General features: G+C 42.5%; 2 protein-coding genes across 3 annotated transcripts in view; one reads left to right on the top strand and one right to left on the bottom strand.

Moving 5' to 3' along the window:
- The window catches only part of LOC119178769 (protein Loquacious), a 32,885-nt gene extending 28,919 nt beyond the window's left edge, over nucleotides 1-3,966 (bottom strand). For both annotated transcript variants that reach the window (XM_037430013.2, XM_037430014.2), the window contains exon 1: nucleotides 3,836-3,966. In XM_037430013.2, coding sequence (XP_037285910.2) covers nucleotides 3,836-3,848 — 13 coding nt within the window. In that variant the 5' untranslated portion in view covers nucleotides 3,849-3,966. The remainder of the gene's footprint in view (nucleotides 1-3,835) is intronic.
- A 380-nt stretch (nucleotides 3,967-4,346) lies between these two features.
- Nucleotides 4,347-24,206, top strand: hay (ATP-dependent DNA helicase hay). Its single transcript, XM_037430028.2, has 20 exons — nucleotides 4,347-4,507; nucleotides 4,662-4,742; nucleotides 4,869-4,993; nucleotides 5,151-5,231; nucleotides 6,184-6,339; nucleotides 6,432-6,506; nucleotides 6,594-6,710; nucleotides 6,892-7,067; nucleotides 8,847-8,918; nucleotides 9,005-9,111; nucleotides 10,699-10,802; nucleotides 10,947-11,019; nucleotides 14,793-14,912; nucleotides 17,565-17,767; nucleotides 18,502-18,567; nucleotides 19,568-19,704; nucleotides 19,845-20,059; nucleotides 20,689-20,837; nucleotides 21,837-21,965; nucleotides 23,381-24,206. Exons 1-20 carry the CDS (start codon nucleotides 4,492-4,494, stop codon nucleotides 23,510-23,512), a joined length of 2,334 nt encoding a protein of 777 aa, XP_037285925.2. The 5' UTR covers nucleotides 4,347-4,491; the 3' UTR covers nucleotides 23,513-24,206.
- The last annotated feature ends 3,610 nt before the right edge of the window (nucleotides 24,207-27,816 follow it).

The raw sequence follows: 27,816 nt of genomic DNA, 5'->3' as shown, positions 1-27,816 counted from the left end.
AGAAGTTATGCATTGTCCGAGGTATCATGATCTGTTCAACTGTTGATAGTAGATGTGACTGTGTATCAGGGTGTATATATCGCTCACAGTGTAGACCATAAAATATATAAATGCTTAAATAGTGACAATTAATAAAACAGTAAAATATGCAAGCACCATTGGCACTAAATTCAAAACTGCAATGCACGAACATTTTTCAAGTAAGTATTGGAACAGTGGAAGCTTTCGGTTCTTTTCATTGTTACAGTTCTGAATATGACAGGAGCTATACATTTAGCACATGACAAACATTAGTTATGCAGCCCACTTAAAGGGCAACTGCACTATCTTCACCACCATATTATATCAGCACCTTCAAATAGTATTGACAGTCCTTCAACGGATAGGGTAGTTCAATTTACCGCCGCACAAATTTACAAGAACATTCAAAGAGTAGTAATTTTAGCTAGACTGATTAGTAATGTTGCAAAAAAGTTACCTTCAGTTAGATTGAAATGAAATAGGTTTCATAGAGTCTGTTCAACATCCAGACACATTACACAATACAATACATAGTGTGCACGTGCGTCACACTGCACCAATTCATCACTTCCGAAATGCCCCGCCGACATGCCTGGGTACCCCGTGGCCGACTGCTCCTGTGTTGTTTCCTCGTGCATGAGCCTGTTCAGTTTTGCCTAATGATGCAAGTTGGAGCAATTATCAGCTGCTGGTGAGACAAATTGATTTAACATTCCACGAAGAGCGAGCAGAGCGTCAGGGTGTTCTCTTTGCCGAAAGTTATTACCAAAAATTGAGAACGCACACTGCGATTTTCCGAAAAGCACCGGCATGTTTGGCTCGCACAGATGAACAAAAACGACTTGAAGAACTGATGATATTAGGGTCTTCAGGTGTAACTTCATTACGGGTAAGTAATGAAGTTACACCCGAAGCACGTACCTGCAAACAGAGATAGGTACTGTATATACAAGCTTGTCCGTGACCGCTGCGTGCACAATCAGCGTGACAGGGAGGCTGTTAAAATTGTGAAGGCAATCATGGGAATTCGGGTATTGAATCAAACAATGTGTGAAAATAGATGTGAAACAATATTCGTTCACTCGCAATTTGAAGTCTAGGTGATCGGTTCAAGTTGGGGGATCAGGTTTTTTAAAAATTGGTCGATTGATTCCCTAAAACAGTCTGCATCATTTTCAGGGACAATACTGTACATTAGCGCACAACAACAAAAGTAATATACAAAGTAAAAAATGAGTCAAAACATACGCGAAAAAAAAAAATGTGACCGGCATCAGCACAGCACGCACCACGCGAAGTCTCTACCTTGCATAATATATTCCTTGGCTGTTTCCACGAATTCCAATCGAAGACGCTCAACATCATCACTGTTTAAAACACTCGGGGAGCCACATTGCTACTTTGGTGGTGTGGGCCGCAGGAACATATTAAAATTGGTATTAATAATATATCTCCTGTAAACTTGCGTAGCTCTGCACGATGACCCATTTTTGATGGGAGCTGTGCGCTTCGCTCATCCACTTTTAAAATTGCGGCTCGAGAGACTTTGAGCTTTCGTTTACTTGTTCTTAGACCACGCAATTTGTAGTGAAAGCGATATAATGGGCCCTCGTAAATCGTGGCGGGCAGCCGGTCTACGACACATGGTGGCTTGTATACGTGTCACACGTTTTGATTTTCCAATCTTGTATCGAGTGAACAAGCGAGGCCTTCCTGACCCAATGAGCTCGTTAAAGCATGACAACAAAAAACCGCATGGCTTCTCTTCAAACATAGCGCACAGCAACAAATGACGAGCCCTCAAAAAAACCACGCTGCAGCACGCAAACTGTTGTAGGTACCCAGCGAGGTATCCAGGCATGGCGGGAGATAGCGACAACAGCGGAAGTGACATCACATAAACACTATGTATACATGTATAGGAGGTATTCACTGAGCTGATCCTGCCAGGTGGCACAAACGAGTGCGCCGTCATAGTCGTGGTCCACCAGCGATCCGGCGTAAGACTGCCTGATGTTTGGCAGCGCTGCACCTCACTAACACGTTTAAACAAAATATCAACATTATAAGTGCTGCTGAGAATTTTGCTTGTGGTCCAGTGTCGAACCTTTGATCCGAAGCCCACCCGTGCCCCCACCCGCTGGTGCCGCCCTTGGCAGTGGTATAGAATGGCACCTAATATGAATGAGGTGCAGCACGCCATGGCTGAAGCTAGTTTGGAGCACTATGCTCACTGACCCTGAGGCTACAGCATTGTGCATCATTTTAAAGGAACTTAAACAAGCTGATTGATTGATTTGTGGGGTTTGACGTCCCAAAACCACCATATGATTACGAGAGACGTCGTAGTGGAGGGCTCCGGAAATTTCGACCACCTGGGGTTCTTTAACGCGCACCCAAATCCGAGTACACAGGCCTACAACATTTCCGCCTCCATCGGAAATGCAGCCGCGAACTTAAACAAACTGAGGATTGTAGTATAATTATTCTCATTGTATAAAATCGACACCAATTGACAGACTAAATGAATGTGAGACATGCCAACTCAATGGCAGATAACCATTTCGCATCCGTGACTGACCTTCTTAAATTTGTTCTGGAATTTGGTTGTATGCAGAATGACTCTAATAAGCCCAAATCCATCGGAATTTTTTTTTTTTGCCTCCACATGAACCGGCCTTCTCATGTGGGAAGGCAGCAACAACTGCTGTCACTTATACTTTTGAACTGCGTTTTCCTTAACGAACAACTGATACCCCATGGTTTAGGCATGTTTGAAGAACACCGATTTGTGCTCAGTTCCGATCTAAATTTAAGCTTGGGTTCAGTTTGACATCCAAGTACCAAGTAATCATTTTTCAACAGGGCAAAAAATGAAAATTTTCATATGTACTACAGCAGAATCCAATCTACAATGTAGAAAAAGAAACGAGGAATGGGGAGGGATAAGCAGTTAACGAAAGCAAAAAAAAAAAAGCAAACCAATCAATAAACACCAAAGCGTACAACACCGTTCCAGACAATTGCTAATGTTTGTGTTCTCTCTTTTCGGACCAATGTGATGATCGTGCGGTCACGCAATGCACCTCTGCTGCACTGCTGAATGATGAACTTACTCCTAGCGTGCTCATGTTGGCTCTCAGAGCACAGTGGAGAGGAGGTCGCATTACCAGTGTATTGACGACCTATCGCGGTTCAGCATTTGACAAGAGCTTCATAGACGCCGTAAGACAAGCTGCACCACGCATGTTGAAGGTGCACTTTGCCCTCCAAGCAAACTGTAGGAAGAGAAACTACGCTCTTCACAATAAGCAATTCATAGCGGCATTTAGTGAGCTCGGGATTCCCCCACTTTAAACCTCTTTAACGGTGAAGCATATCAGTCCCAGCGCAGGCTTTCCTCTCTGACAAACACGATGCATAACTTCGAGCAACGTTGCTTTGGGCCGTGTCGCGCTATTTGCGGAAACGAAGGCTTTCAGGGCTAAAGAAAGGACGGGGGAGCTCGGTGAAGTGTGGCCTACCGGCATTTGCATGCCTTTGGTCACTCCGAGGTTCCAGCTAAACCGCGAGCCTCCCAAAGAAACCGGAGAATCGCATGCCCATCGCTGAACAAAGGACAGATGAGGAGAAACGAAGAAATGCGGCGGAAACGAATAAGCCACATTGGTTGTTGCGGATACTAATATCGCACGCAATTTTTTTTTTTTTTTTTTCGTTAGCGACGTGGTGGACGCTTTGCCCCGCACGGAGCACTGTGGGGGGGAAGCTTGGAGCGCACAAGTTGAAGACAGTGCAAAGAGAACAGTCTTACCCGTGGACTCCATGCTTCCCTAGTGTGTAGAGATGTCTTGAATTAAATAAAGACGGCACGTGCAGGGCCTCCGGGACTACAAAAGAAAAGTTGGATCCGACCCACGGACTTGAATAATCGCAGCAAGCGCCCTCTATGCACAGTTGTTTTCTTAACTGAATGTTTTAACATAATACTAGTAATGAAACTTAGCTCGCGCACCCATCAATAGGAGGTTTACAAAATTGCGAATAGTTTACTAATTATACGGGCCAACTTTTTTTCTGAGCACCTAAGTAACTACGGTCATTTTCAATGTTCGTCATGGAAAGCTTTTTTTTCTCACCGCTCAAAGTTTAGGCGCCCTATGCCTGCATTACTTTTTTTTTCACCATTGCCTCCTACGAACTTCGCCGACGCAGGTTAGGAAAGGCTTGTAGCGCCTCTGGCGTCTCATGATGCAACAATTTTCAGGAAACAGCACAAGCTTGGACATGCCCGTTTGGGTTGGCCTTGCGATTTCCACCATTCACTATCAGTCGTAGTCGGTCCGTGGTCGGCGAACTGCGTCTCTCCCTGCCGTGCTCGTGCTGACACGCGGTTGCGCCGCAAACCCATCGTGCTCCGTTTTCCCGGCATGGCTGTTTAGTCACTGGAGCCGCCCAAGCCTTGCGATCATGGGGAAAACTAAAGGTCTGCGTTTCCGAGAGATCATAAACGAAAATAAACAAAAAGAAAGGCACCGTTGGCTGTCATTGCTACGCGTTTTTACGTTCTAGCTGCGCTCTCATTGAATCGTAACCGTAGCCATTGGTTAGTTGATGTTGCATGCTATCCCGTTTCTCAGGTACGAAGCGCTGGAAGAAGAGGCAAGAACTCGAAGAAAACACGGCCGAGGACCTGTGCGATGACGACGATGGAAACGGAGGTACTGATCGCGAAATTTTTGCTCTCGGCACGGGTGTACTCTTTGTTGATCGCCGCTTCATCAAAGCGTTTTTCGTTGCATCGCTCATCCCCTTCTTACGCGTATTTTATTTGTGCTTGTTTGAAGATGGAGTACCTGCAGCTGCGAGCCAGAAACTCAGCACCGCTTCGGTGGAAGACGAATTCGGGGCCAAGGACTACCGTTCCCAAATGGAACTTAGGCCCGATCACGCATCCCGACCTCTTTGGGTGGTAAGGGGTGGAACATGCTTTCATCCGACTGTAAGCTGTCTCAACAGTTGTGCGTTATTGCTTTGCGGTCGCTTGTTTACGTTGTGTACGTATTCCCACGGCACTTCCGCCCTCGCAATTTGCCTAATTGGTTGCCTTTTGTTTTTATCTCCCGCAGGCTGCTGATGGCCATGTCTTTTTAGAGGCCTTTTCACCGGTGTATAAGCATGCGCACGATTTTTTGATAGCTATATCCGAGGTAAGCCGATTCACGACGTTTGTTTGAGTAGTGATAATTCGGCACCAAAGTTACGCTGGTTACTGCGCTTGCTGCCAGTTTAGATAGCTAAACTTTTCTCCGACTTCCCTAATTACCTGAAAACTAGTGGAACTTAGTTGAGAGAAACTAAATGTGTGCCTAACATGATGGACCACGCAATAGATGTAAGAGTTTGAATTTTCTAACGCTCATAAGCGTAATTAATATGTTTCATAGCTGCAGCACCTCTGTCGTCTATCGTGTTTCATGTTACTTTGCACTATAGAAGTCAGTATTTTAAACATTGCCAACCATTTGAAAATTGCTCGAAACACCCGTAACTGGCTTGATTTCAATGGCTTTAAGAAAACAATTAGAATGAATATTTAAGTTGTATATGCGACTTGCTAATAAAGAGCATAATTATTGCTAACTATATCGCTAGACACAGGTTATGTCAGATCCCATCAGTGAAAAGAGAGATGATGATGCAACTTTGGAAGTTTCCATGCAATGACATCGATTTTGTTGGCATGTGCTTGACACTAGATCACAGTTTAGTAATCCAAAAGAAATAAACTACTTTGTTTGGCTATGATACCGACCTATAAAACCTTAAGAATATTAACCAAGCTGAAAACAATATGGTAAAAGTACTTTGTGAAGTGTGGAAGTCACTTTCATATGCTGGCACCACGATTCGAGCATGCTAGTCTGTAGTAGAAAGTGCGCATTTATTTTTGTTTTGTCAAAAACCAACTTCTTGATGGGAACACACAGGACTCGTTTTGACAAAATGCCGTACTGACTAAATGTTACTCTTAATGGTCCCTTACTGTAGTGCACACACATTGCTCACATTTGCATTTTTCTTATGATTGATGTGCTTTGTGATAGATGATAGATCACCCATGATCAGTGGTTCTGACACCACTTTGCCCTTTCATTACAGCCTGTCTGCCGGCCACAGCACATTCATGAATACAAGCTGACATCCTATTCTTTGTATGCTGCCGTCTCTGTTGGACTTCAGACACAAGACATCATAGAATACTTAAGGAGACTTAGCAAGACTAGCATTCCAGATGGTATCGTGGAGTTTATAAAGGTAAAATAGAGCAAGCATTTTCACTTACCGCTGTGTCGAAAAGTGTGGAAGTGGGGTCATCTTTAATTTTTACGAGTGCATGTTTCTTTCAGCTTTGCACTGTCAGCTATGGTAAAGTGAAACTTGTTTTGAAGCACAATCGATACTTTGTGGAAAGTCCTTTCCCGGTAAGGATTCATTTAATTGTTTGCTCATCTCCTGTAGGTTTTGGCTTGTTTGCTTGGCTCTAACCGGTACGTGAATGATCGTTTCAGGATGTACTCCAGAAGCTTCTCAAAGATTCCGTCATACAGTCATGTCGCCTGAGGCGAGATGCAGAAAATGACACAGATCTCAGTGTTGTCACGAGGGATATTCTTAATGCCACACTTGTAAGTTGACACGATTGCTTTGTGCCTGCCATCTAGGAAAAAGTCCGTGTAAACACATAATTTTAACATGAGTCGCATACAAGACATAAGTGTACACATTTTATCAGGGCAGTGGGTACTAAATGGATAAATGGACGCACATTGGAGCATGTGTACAGGTTGCGCTGTTTTATGTTTTTAGCCACTCAAAACTAGCACCACTGAGGACAAGGGTGATGACAAAAGTCAAGCTGCCAACGTTCCTGAAGACATTACTGCCTTTTACGAGAAAATGGAAAAAGATGAAGATGACATAGAGGACTCTGAAACTGTGTCATTTGAAGTCAGCCAAGACCACATTGAAAAGTTACAGAAGAGGTACGCATCTGATTGTGTTGTAGGGCCCACAAGGTTCAGGCTGAGTGTGGGTCTGTGTGTGTATGTATGTATTGTGCGGTCCTGGTGACAGTATCCCTTTTTCTAAATAAATGTGAATTGTGCTTCCATAAGATGACCTTGTAGATGAATGCTAAGTGTACATAAGTAGAAGTGATTGTTTCTGACAGTTTCTTTCTCTCTTTTACTTGTTTGATGGGACATGGGAATGGATCTACTATAGCCAGAAACATGGCGTTAAGCCCATATAGATGTTTCTTCTTTTTATGTGTGTACTCAAGACCAGCTTTATTGTTATCTTTCTGTAATCTCTCTCTTTTTCTCGGTCCCTCTGGCCTGGCTTAAAACTAGCTGTATAAACAAAACTCATTATACCTGATACAACTGGTGTGGCTCATTATATATGCCAATAGGCATAGTTTGTTAAGCTTATGACTTTCAGAAATTGATTGTGTTAAATCGTACTAGACAGAAGACGCACAGGACAGATGACTCTATCCATAGAAGGTCCTCTATTCACAGCACCTTCTATCCATTTCTGAAAGTTATGCACCAACTAGCCCAGCAGTGCATTTTGTTAAGCAACGATTGACTTCACCTGTAATGGTGGTTCACTGGTTGTGGAGCTTGGTTCTGGGCATGAAGATTGCAGATCGAGTTCTGGGCTGCATTTCAATTGATTTGAGGTGCGGAAACATCCATACATAAAGATCTAGATACACATTGGTGCACGAAAGATGGCTTAAATTGAACCAGAGCATCTCTCGATTCTTTCTGAAAGATTGCATGCAAACACGGACACAAGGATGGCAGTGTCGATACTGATGCTGGTGTTTTTTTAAACATGATTCTAGTAATTTGTATTGAACTAATAATCATGCACAGAGGGTCCTAGTGCAGTTTTGTGACCACGGGACACTTTTTTTGATATTTTTAATAAGGTAACCATATTATGCAAAATAAAGTTTTCATTTGAGTTGATTTGAAAAAAAAAATCACTGCATTTCAAGCTGCTTGAAAATAATTATGGGGCAAAGCATTCGGATGTGCTTATTGTGATTAAATTTGAGATAGCGAGACTGATTGTGGTTGTGATACTTATATATTTTTTTATTCAAAGAGATAGTTCTGAGACCGATTGTGATATAGCAGTGATTCTTCTTTATAGCTCATATGAGGTTCCGAATTCCGGGTTACATTTTGACTTTATAATCACAGCTTTATTAGCTATCGTCTCTGGTGTAGAATTTTCTTGTCGGTATTGCCGCCTTGCATCCGCTTCAAGTTGTCTCAACTGCGCGTCAGCTTGGCGTTTTTCCCGCTTAGCCTTTGCTTTCTTAGCCCTAGTCTGTGGTGTAGAACTTTGTTGTCGCCGTCGCCGCTTTGCATCCGCTTCCTTCTCTTCTGTCTCTGCGGTAGCTTCCCGTCGACGGTGACGCTGATACTCAGCACATCACACTTTCCTGCGTTCGTCTTCGACCATATGAGTAAAGAGAATGTGTGGTATGGAACGTGGTTATATATATATAGCGTTGACAGCAGCGCCATCAAATCTACAATTAACCACAGTGCCCTCTGTTTAAAGTTGAAGGTTACATGGTGTTACGGACAGACGGGAGACGGCGGACATCGTGAGGTCTTAAGGAGCTTCGCCCCTGAAAAAAAGATAATTTTATGCAAGGGACAAAGGTGGCCTTTCTTTTTGTTGTTGCTGGTACATTCTAGACAGATAAGTTCTGGCACTTGTTTTTTTTCCTGCAGGTGCATAGAACTTGAGTACCCTTTGTTGGCCGAGTATGACTTCAAGAACGACACTGTCAATCCAGACATCCAGTAATAAAATTTTGTTTTACCACAATAATTTACTTCCTCTTAACAAAAAAACGCACTTCTGAGCAAAGCACTTTATTCGCTTACAGCGTTGACCTGAAGCCATCTGCCATACTCCGACCATATCAGGAGAAGAGCTTGAGAAAGATGTTTGGAAATGGACGTGGAAGATCAGGGGTCATCGTCCTTCCATGCGGTAGGCTGTTACAAGTTCTCTTTTGTGTGATTGTTGTGACTATTCTCACATTCAAAATCTTGAATGTTATGCACTTGTTCACTCTAATGTTCACATTTTAGATCCGAACCTTAATTCCTGTGCCCCGCCGCTGTGGTCTAGTGACTAAGGTACTCGGCTGCCGACACGCAGGTTTAGAGATCGAATCCCGACTGTGGCGGCTGCATTTTCGATGGAGGCGAAAATGCTGTAGGCTCGTGTGCTCAGATTTGGATTCATATTAAAGAACCCCAGGTGGCCTAAATTTCCGCAGTCCTGCACTACTGTCTCTCTCATAATCATATGATGGTTTTGGGATGTTAAACCGCACCTATAAAAACCTTAATTCCAGTGCCTGTGGCTATGCTGACTGCTATTACTTTATTAATTAATTTTTCCTATGTGTAATTTTCTTTTGTCACCATCTACATAATAGGGCTGCTAGTAATATAATATGTAATTCACTATGTAGAACATAAGTGCTACATAGTTAAGGGCTGCTGTTCACGAAGATAACTGTACAGAAAATTTATTAAGTCATGTATTGTGTAAATTAGAATAAACATGCACAGTTCTATGATAAAATTTACATTTTTTACCTCATAGGATAGCATTATAACATGCATCCAGCCAGGACATTCTACATTTTAGAAGGTTTATCTTACATTATTCTTCTGTCATGCTGTTTCAAGCTGACAATTGCTCTTGAGATGAAGCACTGGCATATAATTATCCTTTTGGACAAATCTAATTTGTTGATGTATTTTCTTCAATGTGCCATTGACAGAACTCGTCTACTGAGGGCCGCAATTGTGTTGCAGTCGTTTTGTCATTGAAATGTTTGATCTGGACTACTAAATGGTGCATGTGACTCGGAAAACAGATTTTCAGGCACGGAAGTTTGTAGAAACAACAAGTCGGGCAGATACGAGTTAAAAATAGTGTGTACCTGGAGTTAGGCAGTTGACAGCATCATTGGACATCATTTCGATTGTTTAATCATCTGTCCTTACGTTTCGTAAACGCTAGTGAACGACTGGTCCTTGAAAGCCGTTGTAAGTCATTTCCTTTCTTCACAGTGCCAGGATTGATCTGTCGCGCGATGGACAACAAAAACATGCTTGACTTCAGTATGACGAGACGTCAAGCTTTGAAGGGGTTGTTTGTTTTTGTATGCCTGAGTGCAATTTCTAAATAAGAGTGAAAAAGAAAAGATGCTATAAGAGGCAGCAAATGATTGTAAATGAACTGCTGAAATGTATTGTAGTAATGAAAGGCATCTTATAACACATTGATTCAGAAAATTGCATGGTAAATTCTGAGTTTTTTTATAATACACTCAAACCTCATTATGACAAAATTGCATCTTACACAAAAATAAGTTTGCTAAATCTACTGCAAGGCTATTTTTTATTTACTTCGTTATAACCAATATTTCGTTATATCTGGATTAGTTATATCGAGAGTCCAGTGTAAAGGAAAAGGTGTGGTGCTGGAGGGGCCAATGAAAGTTCTGTTTGGTCTATGGAAGGAGCTTGTACTCATGCCAATTGCCAATACTGTGTGCAGGTGCTGGAAAATCGCTGGTGGGAGTCACTGCCTGCTGCACTGTGCGCAAGCGATGTCTCGTGCTGTGCAACTCTGGTGTCTCTGTGGAACAGTGGAAAGCACAGGTAAACGCATCACTGAAGCGGCTTTGCTTGCAGTGATTGCTGGCGATTGCTACTTGCATCATTTGGTGGTTTTGGCTGGTTTTCCATCAGACTAGTCCACGCACCTGCGAAGCGTTTTGGTGATTCTACTTTTTCTTGTTGCAGTTCAAGATGTGGTCAACAGCAGACGATAGCGTCATATGCAGATTTACGTCAGAGGCCAAGGACAAACCTATGGGTGAGTAAAAGACAAGGTGCTCACATTGGCTGGACGGAATCGCAAGAAAAGCGGTGAAGCACAGCACACCTTCGTGCAGATGCCGTGGTGTGTGCCGTGGTGTTACCTAATCAAGCTCAGCTCGAATTTCTTATCGGGCGCATGTGTTTATTACAAGTTGCACTGAATCGAGCTTTATGTCATTGTTTGGTACAGATCTTCTGTTAAAATAAGCACACTGGCTGTCTTGTCCTTAAAGAACAATTATATTATTATTATTATTATTATTATTATTATTATTATTATTATTATTATTATTATTATTTCTGGGCAACATTTTAAGAAGTAGGTACTAGTAGCAAGCATGTTAACTTCAATTCAAATAGGCTCTACAGTATCGTATGTGTACTTCTAAGGGACCATGGTCTCAAAAATTACTTTAAATTCTTGATCGATTTTGATGAAACTTATGGCGAATTTCACTGGTAGATCCGGAGCGGTCGCCGAAATCCTGGAGCGAGCACTCAGATTGCGCCAAGCCAGATCTGCGAGTGGAACACGTGAGGTCGCCTGAGGTGGCGCCGGAAGTTGTTTGCACAAACGTCACTAAGCCTGTACCGGAAACTACCTCGACATAGCCGATTACCTTCCGAGACATTGGCCGTGCACATGGTGGGAAAGCACGTACGGCTCGTCGTCCTTGCTGCTGTTGCTGCTAGCAGAACTATAGTTCTCTCGCTGTCACTCAAAGCGAGAAGCAAACCAGTAGCAGCACGTCCAGCAGCATCAAACAATGCCATTTTAGTAATGTAAACAAGTGCACAGGGCACTGCCTGGAAAAAAAAAAAAGCTCAAGGCAGCTGAAAGCAACAGCGCTGCCCTACTGTACCGGAAATGACAGCAATGCATTCTCGTAGTTTCGGCGAAATCCGTCTCGGCAAGACTGAGCACGCGGAATGCTTCGTCGCAGAGTCCGTTGCTTAGAATCTGCCAGTGGAAAACACGAACTTGTTCCGAATCTACCAGCGGAATGCAGATTCACGACCGCGAAGCAAGAAAACTTGCTCCTGCTCGACGAGTGAAATTCGCCATAAGTTTGTGTTATTGTGTGCTTGCTTTAAGTACACAATATTTTGGTAGTACAATATAGGGTTTTTAAATATCAGACATTTTGTACACCGTTTTGGGAGTGAGGCTTCCTAAACTAAAGTAAAATAAGAATGGATGTTACAAACCGCATTTCAACACACGTTATGGCATGACAAACATTCACAAGTGAGTCGATGTGAAGCCAGGATTTTTCTCATCATGTTCAACATTCCATCACTTTTGTTGAGACCAGTTTAGAACATCTGTTCCTGTTTTGCTGCTTTTTGTTTCTGCTACAAATATACGAAATGCAGCACTGCTGTGAAACCTCACCTCAAAAGAAGGTTTCAGCCGTTGAGTTGACTTATTCTTAGCGTTACTTCCTTTTTTATTCTGTAGCACTGTGCAGTACACTACATTTGTTCTGCCAAATGTCATTTGCTATGGCTGACTTAGTTTTTCTTTTTTTTTCTGTGGGTGGGATATTAGTCATAGTAAATTAATTGTTCCCTGGCATGTTCGCTCGGGTCGTACTCATTACACCACCTGTCTCCGTACGCACAACATCTTTGACACCTGCACATTCACAGTAAATGTAGATGTCCACTATACAAGGGGAGGCGCAAAGGCCCCTTAATTTTTTTTCTCTTCTCGTTACAGATATGCATTTACAGTTTTGGTGCAGCTGTAACTAAGAAAATCTCATGCCCGTCTTAATATCACGGAGGCGAAGGAAAATTCTGGTAAAGAAAGCAAGTTGTATTCGAGTAACTTTCTTGCAGTTGTGGAAAAATAACAATTGGGCGTTAATTCCATTCCGTCATAGCTCTCGTAGGGAGAATAGCGGCACATTTAAGTAGAAAACTCGAGTGCATTTAGCCAACTGCTTCTTGTCAGAACTCCTATAGGTGGCTTAAGTGTCTTGTGCTAGATGTTATGATATTGACGAAGCACAAAGGAAAGTGTCGCCCTTGTTCGGTGCCTACTGGCACACTTATGACCTAAATAAGGGAAGTCATAGACTAGTGCTGAGACACGTGCTCAATCAGCTTGTTGAGGAGACCAATTCTGCAGGCGAGAATGCTGCGTAGAAACTGAAAACGACATGTAAATGTGTATTTTTTCTGCCTAGCATTCCTCTGTTGTCTTGTGACCGAATAGTGAGGAAACCCTCACCTTCAGTTCCACTGTTGGTCACATAACATTGCTGAATCTCAGGAAATTAGTGCAAGTTTCTGTAGATGAGAGGATAGAGACTTTTACATTTAGCTGCTACGTGGTAGATTTGAAACCACATCTCAGCACTCTGACTGTCTACTTGCTGAAGTTAAATGCTTTGAGTAAGTAATAGAGTGGTTTACGTTTAGCTATTATGTTGGAATAAAAATGGGCTTGTACAGACCTTTTGCCACTCTCAGTTTTGGCAGTATCATAAAAGAACTGAAAACTTGTTTCTCCCCCCCCCCCCCCCTTTTTTTTTCTCTGCCTCCTGTGGTAGTTCAGCTTTTCAGTGCACCAAAAACTCCCCCTTGACAATCTTGCGTCGCAGTGCTCGTTTTTGTCTCATCGGTATATGAATGCACCACAGTGTCACCTAAGCGACCTCGAGAGAACCGGATGATGTGGTGTCAAGGGATGATTGGCCCAATCAAGAATTTAGATATTTAAAGAAATTTTCTGTAAACATTTACTCATGAATGCTATACAAGGACAAGTCATCCAAGTTTTTAAAGTATCAGGATCTGCAAGTTCCCTGTGCGATTGTGTAAAATTAGGCTTTTCTACCTCCCTTTGTGTGCTGGGCTATTAAAGTCACATTTGACATGCTTAAAACCGTCAGTTACCAGCTGAGCCATGTTCCACGAACACTAAGAGGTGTATCTTCATTTTACTTCACTTTGAAAGTTTGTTTTATTTTCTGTACGTTGAAAAAGCAAAGCAAGAGCAAAAGGCTATGTGACTTGACATAGGCTTTTTCTCTGTTATACAGTAAACACTATAAATGTTAAAAAGGAACAGAACAGTATGCAGTAAAATACCGTTATAGCAAAATATCATTATCCCAATATGTAGAATCTGTGTTCTTGACCTCATCTATTTCTTAGATTCTGTCACAATTTGCTACTTACTGCTGAGAATTCTTCTTATATGTTGAGGCACACTGAAGCATTAATAAGCTTGTCGCACTACAGCTTAGGACTGATTTTGCCTGATGTTGAACGGCTTTAGCAGGTGCAGAATGCTGTAAGTTGAGTCTCTGTGTCTGTCAGGAATGTTTATGTGTCTGCAGTATTTGATACTAATAAGTTTATGGTTGTTTTCAATGTGACATTGACATTGTTTCATTAGCTTGTACATTTACATATTAGCAAACTTTGTGTAGGTACTCCAACCATATATATGTTTTACGTTTGACTGAAATTCAGCTATTGGTAAGAAAATAGAAAGTGAAAATTAACTTGGCACAGGTGTATGTGATACTGGGATTGATGCAGTACACATATGGCGCTGACAAACTCATTTTTGATTAGCAAGCGTCAGCATTATGACTCTCAGCTGCTGTGAAATTGAAAAAAAAGTTACAATTATAGAATTCACTGACATTTTATTAAATGGGTGAGCTACATTTGTAGCTGCTGTTATAACACTTCGTTGTGGTAAGGTGGTAGTATGTATGATTACTCGAATTGTCTTTGCTTCTGCAGGCTGCGGTATCTGCATCACAACGTATTCCATGATCACGCACACACAGAGACGTTCCTGGGAGGCCGAGCAGGTCATGGCTTGGCTGAAAGAGCAGGAATGGGGTCTCATGCTGCTCGATGGCAAGTATTGGAATAGTTCAACTCTCTATTCGTTGCCCATAGTCGCCCGCATGAGCTTCAGTGACCGTATTCGTAGTGCCACGATATAGCGTTAGTGCATGTGTGAGCTGTAAAGATGACCCAGATTTATTTGTCTGTGTGTTCACACATTTTTGCTAGACACATATTAGGAAAGGTTGATAGATTGGGCACGTCACTCTTGCTCGATGTGCAAAGAGCCCCCTTAGCAGTATGGAAAGTTTCTTGCACGCATGTCGCATACCTTAAGAAAAAGCTCATTGGCATTGAGAATGTATTCAAGTTCGTTGCCGGAAAATCATGGGGCCCATCCATGCACTCCATGTTGCAGCTTTATACAGCCCTCTTTCTCGGAATTTTCAGGTACAGCCTTCCTGTCCTGTCCAACACGTGCAAGACTAACATCCGTGCACTACAAAGCGTACAAGCCCAAGCACTTTGGACATGTCTTGGCCTTCCAAGACGCTCATCGACAGTAACAACTATTGTTATCGCACAAGAACAGCCGGTCACACCGCACATCATTGTCGAGACGCTGAGAGCGCACATTCGGAATTTATCACGGCTACCGTCACATCATTTAGCGTGTTTGACAGTGCGGAGGCCCCGTTCTTCATTCAGCGGTATTGTGACAAAACATCAGGACATATTACCGCCTGGCTTCAAACCTGTGATGCATCCAGCAGCTGCGTTATGGAGTCTTTGTCAACCTGACGTGCACTTATCAGTTCCTGGAATCGTTAAAAAGGCACGCATGTCACCACTAGCCCTGAAGCGATTGACTTTGCGTCTGTTGGACAAAAGGTGCTTCGACCGCATTCATGTTCTACACCGATGGCTCCACTAATTCCAACAGCTCTACAGGAGCAGTGGTTGTTCCATCTGGTAATGTGTTGCTTCAATACAAGTTTTCTCACACCACGACATCGACAGCAGCAGAGCTCGCAGCGCTTCAAGGTGCAGTAAAGTACATTCTTCGGCAGCAACCTAATTATTGGGCCATCTTTTGCGACTCGAGGTCAGCCTTACAGACGCTACGGTTTGTAATGCAGCACGGGTTACACGAACAATCAGTATATAAGATAAGGCACGACTACCACGAAGCGCTCAAGGAAGGTCACAATATTGTATTTCAGTGGTTGCCGAGTCATTGCGGAATTGTCAGCAATGACCGCCCGGATGAAGCTGCTCAATCGGCTCATGACCAAGACCTGCGTATGCCCATACCACTTTTGAACGGACGCTGCAAGGCGACTACAATCACTTTCTTGCCGTATAACTCTCCTACAATGGAATATGCCGAGTTTCTCCAACACGCACCTGTATTCGATCGACCCAAACTTGCAACTTCGTTTGCCATCCGGGCTTTCACAATGCGCTGAAACTTTACTGTGTCGCATGTGGTTAGGCATGGCATTTACGAATGCGTACTCTCGTCTCCTTAGAATGGCGAGCACTTCGGCATGCAACATCTGCGCATGCGAGAAAATGCTTGAGCACATTCTATGCCATTGCCCAGCACACCCGTCTGAACGACGTATTATGGAAGCCAAGCAGCTGCTGGATTCACAGCCGCTTACAGAAGAGAAGATCCTGGGAACTCGGCCGACGGTTTCCCATATGCGCAAAGCCACGAAAGCCCTCTTGTACTTAAGGACCACCAGACTTCAAGACCACTTGTGAAAGAACAGTGTGAGACCGTGCTGTGTAGTCTCGAGCTGACTATTCATCCTTCTCTTTCTTACTCCTCTTCTTTTCTATCTCTTTCCTTTCTATTATTCCGCCACCCCAAGTGTAGGGTAGCCAACCTTGGTTAACCTCCCTGCCTTTCTTCTCTATTTATCTCTCTCTCTTCTTGACAAGGAAGCACCTTAGGCATATAAAAGGCGTAAACAGCAAAAGGCTACCGTAGTTGATGTGGTTTGCTTCTGTGTGTATTCTTCCCCATTGGGTACATTTGTGACTATGTTTTTAACTTTTAAATGACTAACTCGTGCCTGTACTCTATAACTACAAAGAATAAGTTTTCTTAGATATTGTAACAGTCGAGTTCCTTGTGCATCATTGGATGCATTGTTACTGTACTTTAATGAACCAGTGTTTAAGTCTCGCATAACTTTTCCACTGTATAAAAAGAGGAAAAGAGCAGGTCATGCAACATGTTTGCAACCCTGAATAGCAGTGAGAATGCATCTTACAAAGTTGTTTTATTTATTTATTTTACCTACTCACTCGCTTATTCAATTGTATCTCGTGCCAGTATAAGCACACATAAATCTTGATATTATTACCTCAGATATAATGAAATACCGGTTATAACAAAGTAAATTAAAAAAGTTTTGCATTGGATATAGTGTTAGGAATAAATCTGTATAACAAATTTTTGGATAGAACGAACTCATTTTCGTGTAAGATGTCACTTTGTTGTAATGAGGTTTGCGTGTATTTTAGATTTCTAGTGTGTCAGTGTGCTGTCGCTTCTGTTTTTGAGTCGGATCTCTCGAGTTGCTGCAATAGCATACCATAACTCTTTTCATGTGCATGGTACAGTACAGCACTTTTTGTTTGAACCTGTAGTTCTTAGACGATGTAAACTTCAGTGTGGTGTTTATTGTGTCATCTTTATCTTCGCAGAGGTACATACCATTCCAGCCAAGATGTTCAGGCGGGTGTTGACAATAGTACAGGCACACTGCAAGCTAGGTCTAACGGCCACTTTGGTTCGAGAAGATGACAAGATCCAGGACCTGAACTTTCTAATAGGGCCAAAGCTGTACGAGGCGAATTGGCTGGAGCTTCAGAACAATGGTTACATTGCCAAGGTGCAGTGTGCCGAGGTGAGGGATTGGCACTTTTAACTGGCTGCCATTTGGCTGAGAAGAGCTAGAGTTAAATGAATTTTCGTCTGATCCGTAGGTGTCATGCAAGGTTCACAGAAGTTTTCGTAACCACTCAGTACAACCGAATTCCAAAGCCGCTTCGTGTCCTTGAAAGTTGTTTAAAAACCTAGTGTTTGAATATTCGCATGCGAGTTCATGTCAAACTGGGAATTCAGTCTTAAATGTCCGATATAGTATTGTGACTTTTGCTCAAGTAGGTTTGGAAATTATATTCTTTTTGCATGCACTTCTCATTTCAGACTATTCTGATATGCAGATTTATTTTGTTATTCTTCCTTTTATAAAAATGTTGCTCACAAGAAGCATAATATATATGATACCTTAAAGGCTTCTAGTGAAATATTAATTGCTTATTTGAAAGAAACACACGAGCATGCACGCACTCCGCAAGTTTAATCTAAACCAGTCAACAATTAGAGACAGGCAGTTTTAGCATGCAGTTCCATTGAAGTTCACTTTATCCAAGGGTCTGCTATGAACCCTGTCATGCAGTCATCGAGGTTTCTGTGACTGTGGCATCAGGGGATAAGGTGGGAGGGGTACTATTAACTGGCCCTGTGGGTGCGTCTTGCTTCATATAGACTTTCTAAATTCAAATGTGCATCCTATGGTGACACCAATCAGCCTTGAATGTGCTCTATTCATTGGGTATCAACATTGCTCTATTCTAGGTATGGTGCCCAATGACACCAGAGTTCTATAGGGAGTATCTGCAAGCTAGAGCATGCAAGAAGTTGGTGAGTATACAATTGTTGAAATTTTTTTTAATGTAAGGTGCACGCATATTAATCCATGGTGATTCAATCCATGGTGATTAGGACCTGTGATGAGGCTTCTTGAATCCCTTATTTTTTGCCGATTTATTTTCTCGCTTGGTTCACAAACATTTACCTTGTAATCTACAATTTTCATTTCTTGATCGAGTTGTTTCTGTTCTTTGATGTCATCACAGCTTTCATTATAAATGTTCACGTCAGAAAAAAGTTGAGTGTCAACCAAGGAATCCATGAGCTGTATTCCATGAGCTGTATAGCAGAAAATATTGTCGAGCCCACATATGGTAGCCCCTCTCAAAATGAACTTTCACTTAAAACGAACGGTACTCGCTTTACCGTGGAAATATACACTTTAATGGCACAAGATCACACTTGCAACGCTGATCGTTTACAGCGAATGGAGTCGCTGCTTTGGTGACTTTCCAGGAAACCACTTCCAACCACCGATAAGCCATAGGGAACTGCCCATAGATTCTTAAAGTTAAACGCAGACATTGCCTCCGCACCCCTTTAGTTGTCACTCTTTCCCACTGTTTTCTTGCTATGCACCCAAAGGTCCTTTGTCTCCAGGATACAGTGAACGGATGTTGCATGACGCTCAGGTTTATTATGAGCGGGCTCATACTATTCACATCTTCAATGAGCATGGTACGATGAACACAAATGCAGAAGCGGTGTCAAAGCCAGCAAAACTGCATCACACAAGATCAGAAACTGCTAGGAGAATACATAAATTTCCCAACCTAAGAAAGCGAATTGTGCTTGTCTCACCCTTTTTCTTTCTAGTTACCAACATAGTGGCTTGTCACAGTTCTTGTTTAAAAATCTTATATCAATACTTGTACCCGATGCTTAATTTTTAACCTGCACAAATTGAGTGCTTGTTAGGTGTGACACGTTAGTGTCAAGAGAAAAAAAAGTATGTTCTCTACATTACCTTTCGTGTGTGCAACTTTTTCAGTTGTTGTTCGTCATGAACCCAAACAAGTTCAGGGCCTGCCAGTTTCTCATAAAATACCACGAGAGGCGAAGTGACAAGATCATAGTGTTCTCCGACAATGTCTTTTCCCTGAAGCACTATGCCATCAAGATGAACAGGTGAGTTTGTTTGCAGGGTGATGCCATTTAATCTCAGCACACTATTCAAGCTTGCAAGGTAAAGCGGTCGTTGCACCTTTCCATCTAGCTGAATGATGAAGTGAGGCTTTTGCCCTGGACCTCTTGTTTTCTTTCTTCAGGCCTTACATCTACGGTCCCACATCCCAGCAAGAGCGAATGCAGATCCTGCAGAACTTCAAGTACAATCCGAAAGTGAACACCATCTTTGTGTCCAAGGTGGCCGACACCTCCTTTGATTTGCCCGAGGCAAATGTCCTCATTCAAGTTTCTGCTCACGGGGGCTCCAGGAGGCAGGAGGCTCAGCGTTTGGGTCGTATCCTCAGGGCCAAAAAAGGTGCGTCTCGTTCTTGACACCGGCTCTTCATGAGGGTGCAAATGGTTTGAAACTTTCCCCACCAATAGAGTTTGTTACTGAAATATTTACAACAAAATAATGTAGCTTTGCACCCTCATGAGAGTCATGCATAATGCTTGGATTATGCTATGATTTGGCATCGATTTATTGACAGAATAAACTGAATCATCCTTTGTGGTTCTTCGTGGTTCAGTAACACCGAGTACTACGGTAGTTGCAGAACATTTATTCAAAAATTGTGGTGTGCAAGTTGACAGCTACCTCTTTCTAGTACATGCAATAGACTGCTGTTAAATGAAACCTGAAGGAAAATGTTTCGTTTAACAGGAGTTGGGTTTACTGAGAAATAAACAAGGGTGCAGAATTCTAGTAAGAAACCGATCATATTAGGGCCAGTTCCATTATCACAACACTTCTGATCGTGTGTCCCTGTAGGTCTAGATGGCTTTTGGGCAGTGATACTCACCATCAGTAACATTTCAGAAATTTTCAAGTTTTTTTTTTTTTTTTTTTTTTTCATTTGTTAAGGCTATTGCAAAAGCTTGCAGTAAGGTACCTAATAACACTTTAGAACATGTAACAGCTCTGTGCTTTGTGTTTGCATGCAGGTGCTGTGGCTGAGGAGTACAATGCCTTCTTCTATTCCCTGGTGTCTGAAGACACTATGGAGATGCATTATTCGCGAAAGAGACAACGTTTCTTGGTGAATCAAGGCTACAGCTACAAGGTCATTACCAAGATGGAAGGCATGGATGAGGTGCGTTCCAGGCCACTCTCCCACTGGGTTCTCGTATATAGAAATACAATGGTATCGCTGGGTGTTCCAGCTGACATTGTGTCTGTTGCGAGTGCCACATGACTGGTTACTGAAGCCTTTCGCCATCCTATTTGATTGCAGGTCAGCGTTGTCACTGCTGCTAAGTTGATAGGTATCTTGCATCTATGAACTAGTGCTCCCGCATACAGTATTTTTGCAGCCCATACGGTTTTATAAAGTCGGTTCTCTGCAATGCAGAGGTGTTGCGTGGTCAAGCTTATGCAGAGTGTTGTGAAACAAATCAATTCCAAAAAGGAGCCACTGTAATGAGACATAGTGAGTGCGTTTCAAAGGGCTCCAGTCCACGCCCTGCATTTTTATGCATGTTTCAAACAAATTCACAAACATCTGCATTGTGTTCAGAATGCCATCACCATCAGTTGGGCATGTTAAAGTGCCACTCTGTGAGCTCCTCTGGTGACTCCACTCACTCATTGTGATGTCAGCTAGGTGTGCCTGGTGATGCCACCAGATGCACCAAGTTGCTGAATTGCTGCCATGTTATGCGACTAGCACTGAACATGTTCATTGGTCGAACGAGTACTTGTGACTTCTGGTTTATTTGCTAGCTGGTCTCCATGTAATGACTCGCATTCTCTAAAAAGCTGGACATGTTCAAACATCCAAGTGATATTGCATAAAAAAAAGTGTGTGCACGTGTGTGTGTGGGGGGGGGGGGGCTGGAAGTTCATAGAGAACAGACCTGACATAGCACTGGTTCTCGAGCTTTCTCTCTTGCTATGAGTAATCTTTGAGATGTCGTAAACACCTATAACAGTCACTAAAATGAAGTTCAGGGCCTTTCTGGTGCATTGGCTCCTCTGGCAACACCCAACTGCAAGCATATGGGCATACTACATTGATCACATCATTTGCTTTGAAATAAAGCAGATGCCCATTGTTGATTGTTCTAGTACTGATGTCCTTCTGTTCCCATAGGAGGAGCTTGCATACCGCACGAAGGAAGAGCAGACGAGCCTGCTGCAGCAGGTGCTGGCTGCCAATGATGCTGATGCAGAGGAGGAACGAGTTGCTGGCGAAACTGGACCAACTGGCCACCGTATCCAGGTTGGGCTTTCTTTCAGAGTCATGGCTTGTTTTTGTGTGTGGCGTGTATATATGAATGAAAGTGGGACAGCAAAATTAAAGGGTCACTGAAACAAAAACTGACTATTTACGTCAGAGTGAAAGGTAAACACTTGGAAGATGCCTAAATTGTCAATGTAATGGGAGCAGCGCTTGAGTAATCAAGGTTAATGAAGTTGACAAGTTGCGCCACCAGCGAGACATTATGGTACTTGCCTGACAACATTTCAGGCCCTCAGTGCAATTAATCCCTAATGCTCGAACATTGCAGTGCATTACAGGATGGAATCAAATGCAGCTCTGTGCATTTCTGTTTGATTTATGACAGTGAGGCATGTGGTCCGGAAGTTCAGTTCTCACTGGGCTGTGCTCCACTGGTGTGGCCGTGTCTCAGTGATAATTTTGTTATGGCGTACTACTGCACATGCTTTGCTCGCTTGCAAAGCTCTAACTACAGATTCGACAAAATGTCCCGCCTGTACGATGTTGACGGTCGCAGTACTGCTATAGGCACAAGGTGCTGCAGCGCGAACTCTTTTGCATTAAAGGGTGGGCATTGCAAATTCTGTCACAAGCCCCTTTTCATTGGTGGGCACCAACTCTATATGAATGGCTAAATTCGATTGATTTTCTCGTAAGCTAAGCATTTCCTTGCCATGGAACAAGCACTGATGAGGTTTTAGAAGCATTTGTCTCTGCATCCTTCTGTTGTCAGCAACTGTATGATAAGTGTGCACATGTGCTCGGAAGTGGGCAAAATCGGATTCAATTTCTCTAAAAATGCTGTCACCTGCAGTTTATTGCATTTGTGAGAAGAAATAATGCCCACATTGATATGCATTGCACCTATTTTAAGACTCATCACAAAAATTTTGGTGAGATAGTCATGCTTCTACCCTGGAAAAGACTACACTTGCACATGTTCGCACATGTGCTCACCTTATAGTACCATCGTTAAGACACTGTCTTTTCTGACATCACGTGTTGGCATCACTTTATAAATTTATATACAGTGGAACCTCTTCATAAGAGGCATGCTCTGGGGCGCAATTCTTGTCTTCTATATGAGATGTCTCTTACAATCTGGGTACCACGTATGCATTTTCTTGTCAACCCGTATTTTACTGGTGTTTCTCGTACCCATTTATCTCTTGTATCAGTGTCTCTTATAAAGGGGTTTGACTGTATATTTATTATGTGTTGTGTGTTAATATTCACTTGTGTGTGCCCATAACCCTTCTGTCGTCATTGCATGCAGGTGCCAATGGGGGGTGTTTTAATGAGCTCTTTACGAAAATATAGGATGCAGTCAATTCATCAGTACTAGTTATGTTTATCTTACATGCCCCGCTTGGTACTAAAGACAATTTTTTTTTTATTTCTTGTTTTCATTCCAGATATCGAGGAGGGCTGGAAACATGAGCTCAATGTCTGGTGCAGACAGCGCAGTGTACCTCGAGTACAAAACCGATAAGAAAAAGGACATGGGCCTGAGGCATCCGCTGTTCAAGCGTTTCAGGAAAACTTAGTCTCGCATAGGTCGCGGCAAGACGTGCTGCTTGTCAGCACCTATTAAACACGTGCAGGCGCAGGTTCCAGGTGCCAATGCAGGTTATCTTGCTGAAAAGTCATGCACATTGCATTGTTTATTTAGTTTTTGCTGGCATCTCCCTCGATGCATTTTGTCCCTGTGAACGAATATCCTCCATTTATGTATATTATGTCGGTAGCACGGAGGTTTCCTCGGTGCACAAAGGTCATATTAAAGCACTTCATACTTTTCACATCTTTTAGAGCCGGATATATATTATATACTTTTGATAAACGTAATAGATTACAAGTAGTCGTTCTTTATTTGATAATTATCCAAGTTAATCAAAACTGTTTTGATGTAAAATGCAAATGAGGCACATAGTAAGTAATTGCTGTTCAATTGTGTTAGGTGCACAAAAAAAGTATTTTAGACACGCATTACCAATGAGTGCATAGTGATTTTGCAGTGTGTAAAACATATCAAGTGGAGTACGCAAGATGTCATCACACATTCGTATACTGTTATATGGCATTGTTTAATAAAGTAGCAAAGTGTTTTTTTTTATGCAGTGTAAAGATTCTACAAGAGATAAGACAATGATATATTCAAGGAGATTAAATCTTCAAAAGAGTGGTGCCTATGAGTTATGGGCATTATCTAAATAAACACGGCAATAATTGACGCACGAACTGCTATGTCTTGTGGTTTTTGCGCATTCAATAATACACCTTGCAACACAGCCAAGGCATGCCTCGCGCTGTTCTTCAGTAACATTACTGACCAGCGTAAATGAACAGTACGTCATCTGACATCACACATAAAGTGTAGAGGTATAAAAGACTTACACTGATTTAGGAAATGTTATGGCAAAGCAACTAGAAGGCCTCGCAAAATCACATTAATCGCTGTTCACTCCGGGAATCTGTCGCATGATTTAAGTGGCATGTTTTAGTTCATCAAGCACTGCTAGAAAGAGGAAACTTTTTGTGTGTGGTAGCAATCATTGCCACTATACTCGGGGACAACTTTTTGTGGCAATGATAGGAGAGCTACGGGAGCGGAGCCACTGCACATGTACTCGTTGCGAAGTAGATCGGCCAGACTTGCTTTTCAAATTATGGCCGTGTTCGAATAATACCACAGCTTAGAACTTGATACGTCTGCTTGCACAGTCATTTGCGAGTGAAATTCCACACAAGCTAGCTCCTTCGGCGAGTCGTCGAAATTGCTGGATGGTGACGCACGCTCACCTAAAGGCGAAGACGCCATTTTGACTATTAGGTGCACCTAAAACTTGCAATGTTTTCAGACGTGCAAAATGTGAAATTACACTTTATAAAGCAAAACAAATATATCTTCTTGGTTCGTTCAGCACCTCCTTATGAACAGCATCCTGTAGAAAATGAAGTAACATTGTTTTTATGGTCATCCTGCAAAAAACATGGACGTATTTGTGGGACTATATTTTTCAGCAGTGGCACGCGCCCACTTTGGCCTTTCTTTCATTTGCAACAAAAAGTTGTCCCCGAGTATAGCTAAAGCCCCTATACTTCGTAAGAGTACCGCCATCTGCTCTCCCCCTCGCCGCCTCCTCTCCAGCACATTGCTTTTTTTCTTTCGCTAGCGACAGTGGCGCTCCCTGTAACACGCCACAAGCTTGCAGCTTGCTTTCGAGCCGGTGAGAGGAGGCAGCAGCACAGATCAAAAGAACACTGTACTTTTCCTAAGGAATCGAAGGACCCCTTGTGTGCTGCAACAGCAGTCTTAGACTGGGTTCTCTGAATAATTTTTTTTAATCGAATGCACTATTAGGCCACAACTAGTCTGCCTTTTCCTCCTCAACTTCTATGGGCTGAGCTCTTCCTTTCATTGTGCAAGATTTAGCAGAGTACACGCTTTGTTTGTTTTTCCCTCTCTGCACCATCTGGTGTTGCTGCAAATCAAATAGTTCTTGTTCCGTTCTCCAATACAAATGTTCAAGATCATTTGCACAAGTAACGTCTCAAAAAAAAAAAAAAAGCCATGTCCCAGAAGCAGGTGCGGCTCAAAACTCTGTATTGCTGTGAACTGCATTAGTAACAACAATACTTTTATTTAAAACCTTATAAATCGTGCTTAATGCAGAGAACTTAAATTGGTCTGTTATTCACTCAAAAAACCTAAGCTATTGACTCCACAGGTTTGTAAACAGCAGTCGAATCATGGCATTTCCCACACTTGCTATTATGGGTGGCCATCCTCGGCAGTGTTTCACAAAACTGAGAACACCAACAAAACTTCATGATGGAAGCTTCGTTTCATCATTTACTTAGCAGGTCCCGTAACGTTAAGCTGGGGCAAGTCAACGTTCAAGCGAAGTATTACCTTGAAACTTGAGTTTAGTTCTCTGTATGTGATGAGAACAAGAGCCAAAGCAGTGGCTCCGGGGGCGTAGTCAGTAATATTTAAGAGCAAAGCACTTTAGTGGCGCTGCTTGTCGTCCATCCATGGTTCTTATGTGGCGTGGTCACGCTCAGAGTAAAGCGCTCAATACAGGCCATAGCAAGGCTAGAAATGCACAAAGGCAGGTTTAAGTGAACTGAGGAGGTCTAAAATAATATAATCAACTGAAATAACCAAAGTGTAATTAAGGAAAGTGTAAACATAAGGGATTGTTTTCTTTGTTAGGCACAATATTTATGAGAACTAACTGACAATAACGCCAGGCAATGCATAGGGGATGTTATTACTAATAACTGTAATGTAAATTTGAAGGAAGAAAAGTGGACGAAAAGATGAAAGACGAAAAGATAACTTGCCAATGGCAAGTCATCTTTTCGTCCACTTTTCTTTCTTCAAATTTACATTACAATTACTTGTAATAACATCTCCCATGCTTTCCCTGGCATTATTGTCTATTAGCTCTCCTTAAAAAGTAATTACAACACTGAACTGAAGTTTTTGGAAATGTGCACCTGCGCTTCGTCGGTGCTGCACTGCTACACCTTATGGGGGCGGAAAACCTGATGGAACTCGCTGCAGACAATGTGATATCAACTGCAGTAACAAGCAAGAAGTCAAATAACGTGATGTGCAGTAAAAAAGCAGCGCACTTTTCGCACATCAAGTTTGCGAATTTTCCTAACAAGATTCCACTTGTGCATGGGAAACCCTACATTGATGTCATAGATGCTTTGGTAAACAGAGCTGTGGAAACTCTACGAATGGGAATCCCTGGGTGGCCATGCAAGCACTTGCTCGGGTATCACAGTGGTGGAAATTGGGTACTTTTTTTTTTTGGTGGGGAGGGAGGTGGAACAACCTTCGTGTATGCTCGTGTGTGTATATATGCATATGCGAAATTGAATAACAAACTCTTCACTCACCTGGTTTGCCCGTGGTTGGTTCCAGTGACGTTTGTTGTTCAACATCTGTCTACGTTGAACTTGCGATTCATTATTTAATAACTGCGTTGGTTCAAGGCCATAGAACACACATATTGAAATATCCTATGTACAATGAAAAGATCTTGTATCAAGAAATACCACATGGACATGATTTGTCGCGATTTATTGAAGTTGTGTGGCATCTTGGATAGCTTGGCAGGCCATCATTGAGAGAAAAAATAATGTCACTAAATAACTTGTTATTACACAAGACTTGATGCAAGGCTGGAACTTGACTACTGGTGCTTGCGAGGGTACACAGGCGTTGGCAGAAGTTTTGTCTACGCTGCACAATTCGCTGATGTCAGAAAAAGTCCTCTAAAGGTCAGTCTTCAACACTTTTCAAGTTTCTCGCATTTTTCCAACTTCTAAGGGAAGCTCGAAAAGACTTGTGCCAGTTCTTGTCTCCCTGCTTAGCTTGTGTTCCACACTTCACAACTGAGGGATGAACTGTAGCACTTTGTCTTTGTAAATGAAAAACTAGACTTCACAACTGGTAGGGTTAACCCATTGTACCAAAACACATTTGTAGGCTTGTTGGCCACCATTTCTGCCAGCGAAACAGTTCACTGAGTCCTTGCTTTTTCCATTTCTGAGGGGGCAAATAAATATACACAGGTTCCTCAAGAGTGTGCGTACTTTTGCTGTGAGGTGCAGCATTTACGGTGCTTGCAAATTTCCAGTTTTGTGCATTTCTTGAGAACTTGTTGCAGATGCACCCGTGCAGTGCAACAAGATGCACCCGTGCACATGGCCGATGTACACTCTGAAACTTTCATTGATGCACGGTGCCATGAAGAACAGAAAGTGAAGCTTGTTCGGTATATGTAATTCTACAATTATTTTCCAAGAACTATGTTGTAGGCCATATACT

The sequence above is a fragment of the Rhipicephalus microplus genome, chromosome 1 (genome assembly GCF_043290135.1).
Source record: "Rhipicephalus microplus isolate Deutch F79 chromosome 1, USDA_Rmic, whole genome shotgun sequence".
NCBI lineage: Eukaryota > Metazoa > Arthropoda > Arachnida > Ixodida > Ixodidae > Rhipicephalus > Rhipicephalus microplus.
The sequence above is the reverse complement of the archived record's forward strand: the minus strand, read 5'-3'. Positions and strand labels throughout refer to the sequence as shown.

What these genes read in the sequence shown, in the direction of transcription:
- hay (XM_037430028.2), top strand. An exon ending in GTATCGTGGAGTTTATAAAG is followed by an intron (nt 6,340 to 6,431) that starts GTAAAATAGAGC and finishes TGTTTCTTTCAG; the next exon opens with CTTTGCACTGTCAGCTATGG. An exon ending in ACTGTCAATCCAGACATCCA is followed by an intron (nt 8,919 to 9,004) that starts GTAATAAAATTT and finishes ATTCGCTTACAG; the next exon opens with CGTTGACCTGAAGCCATCTG.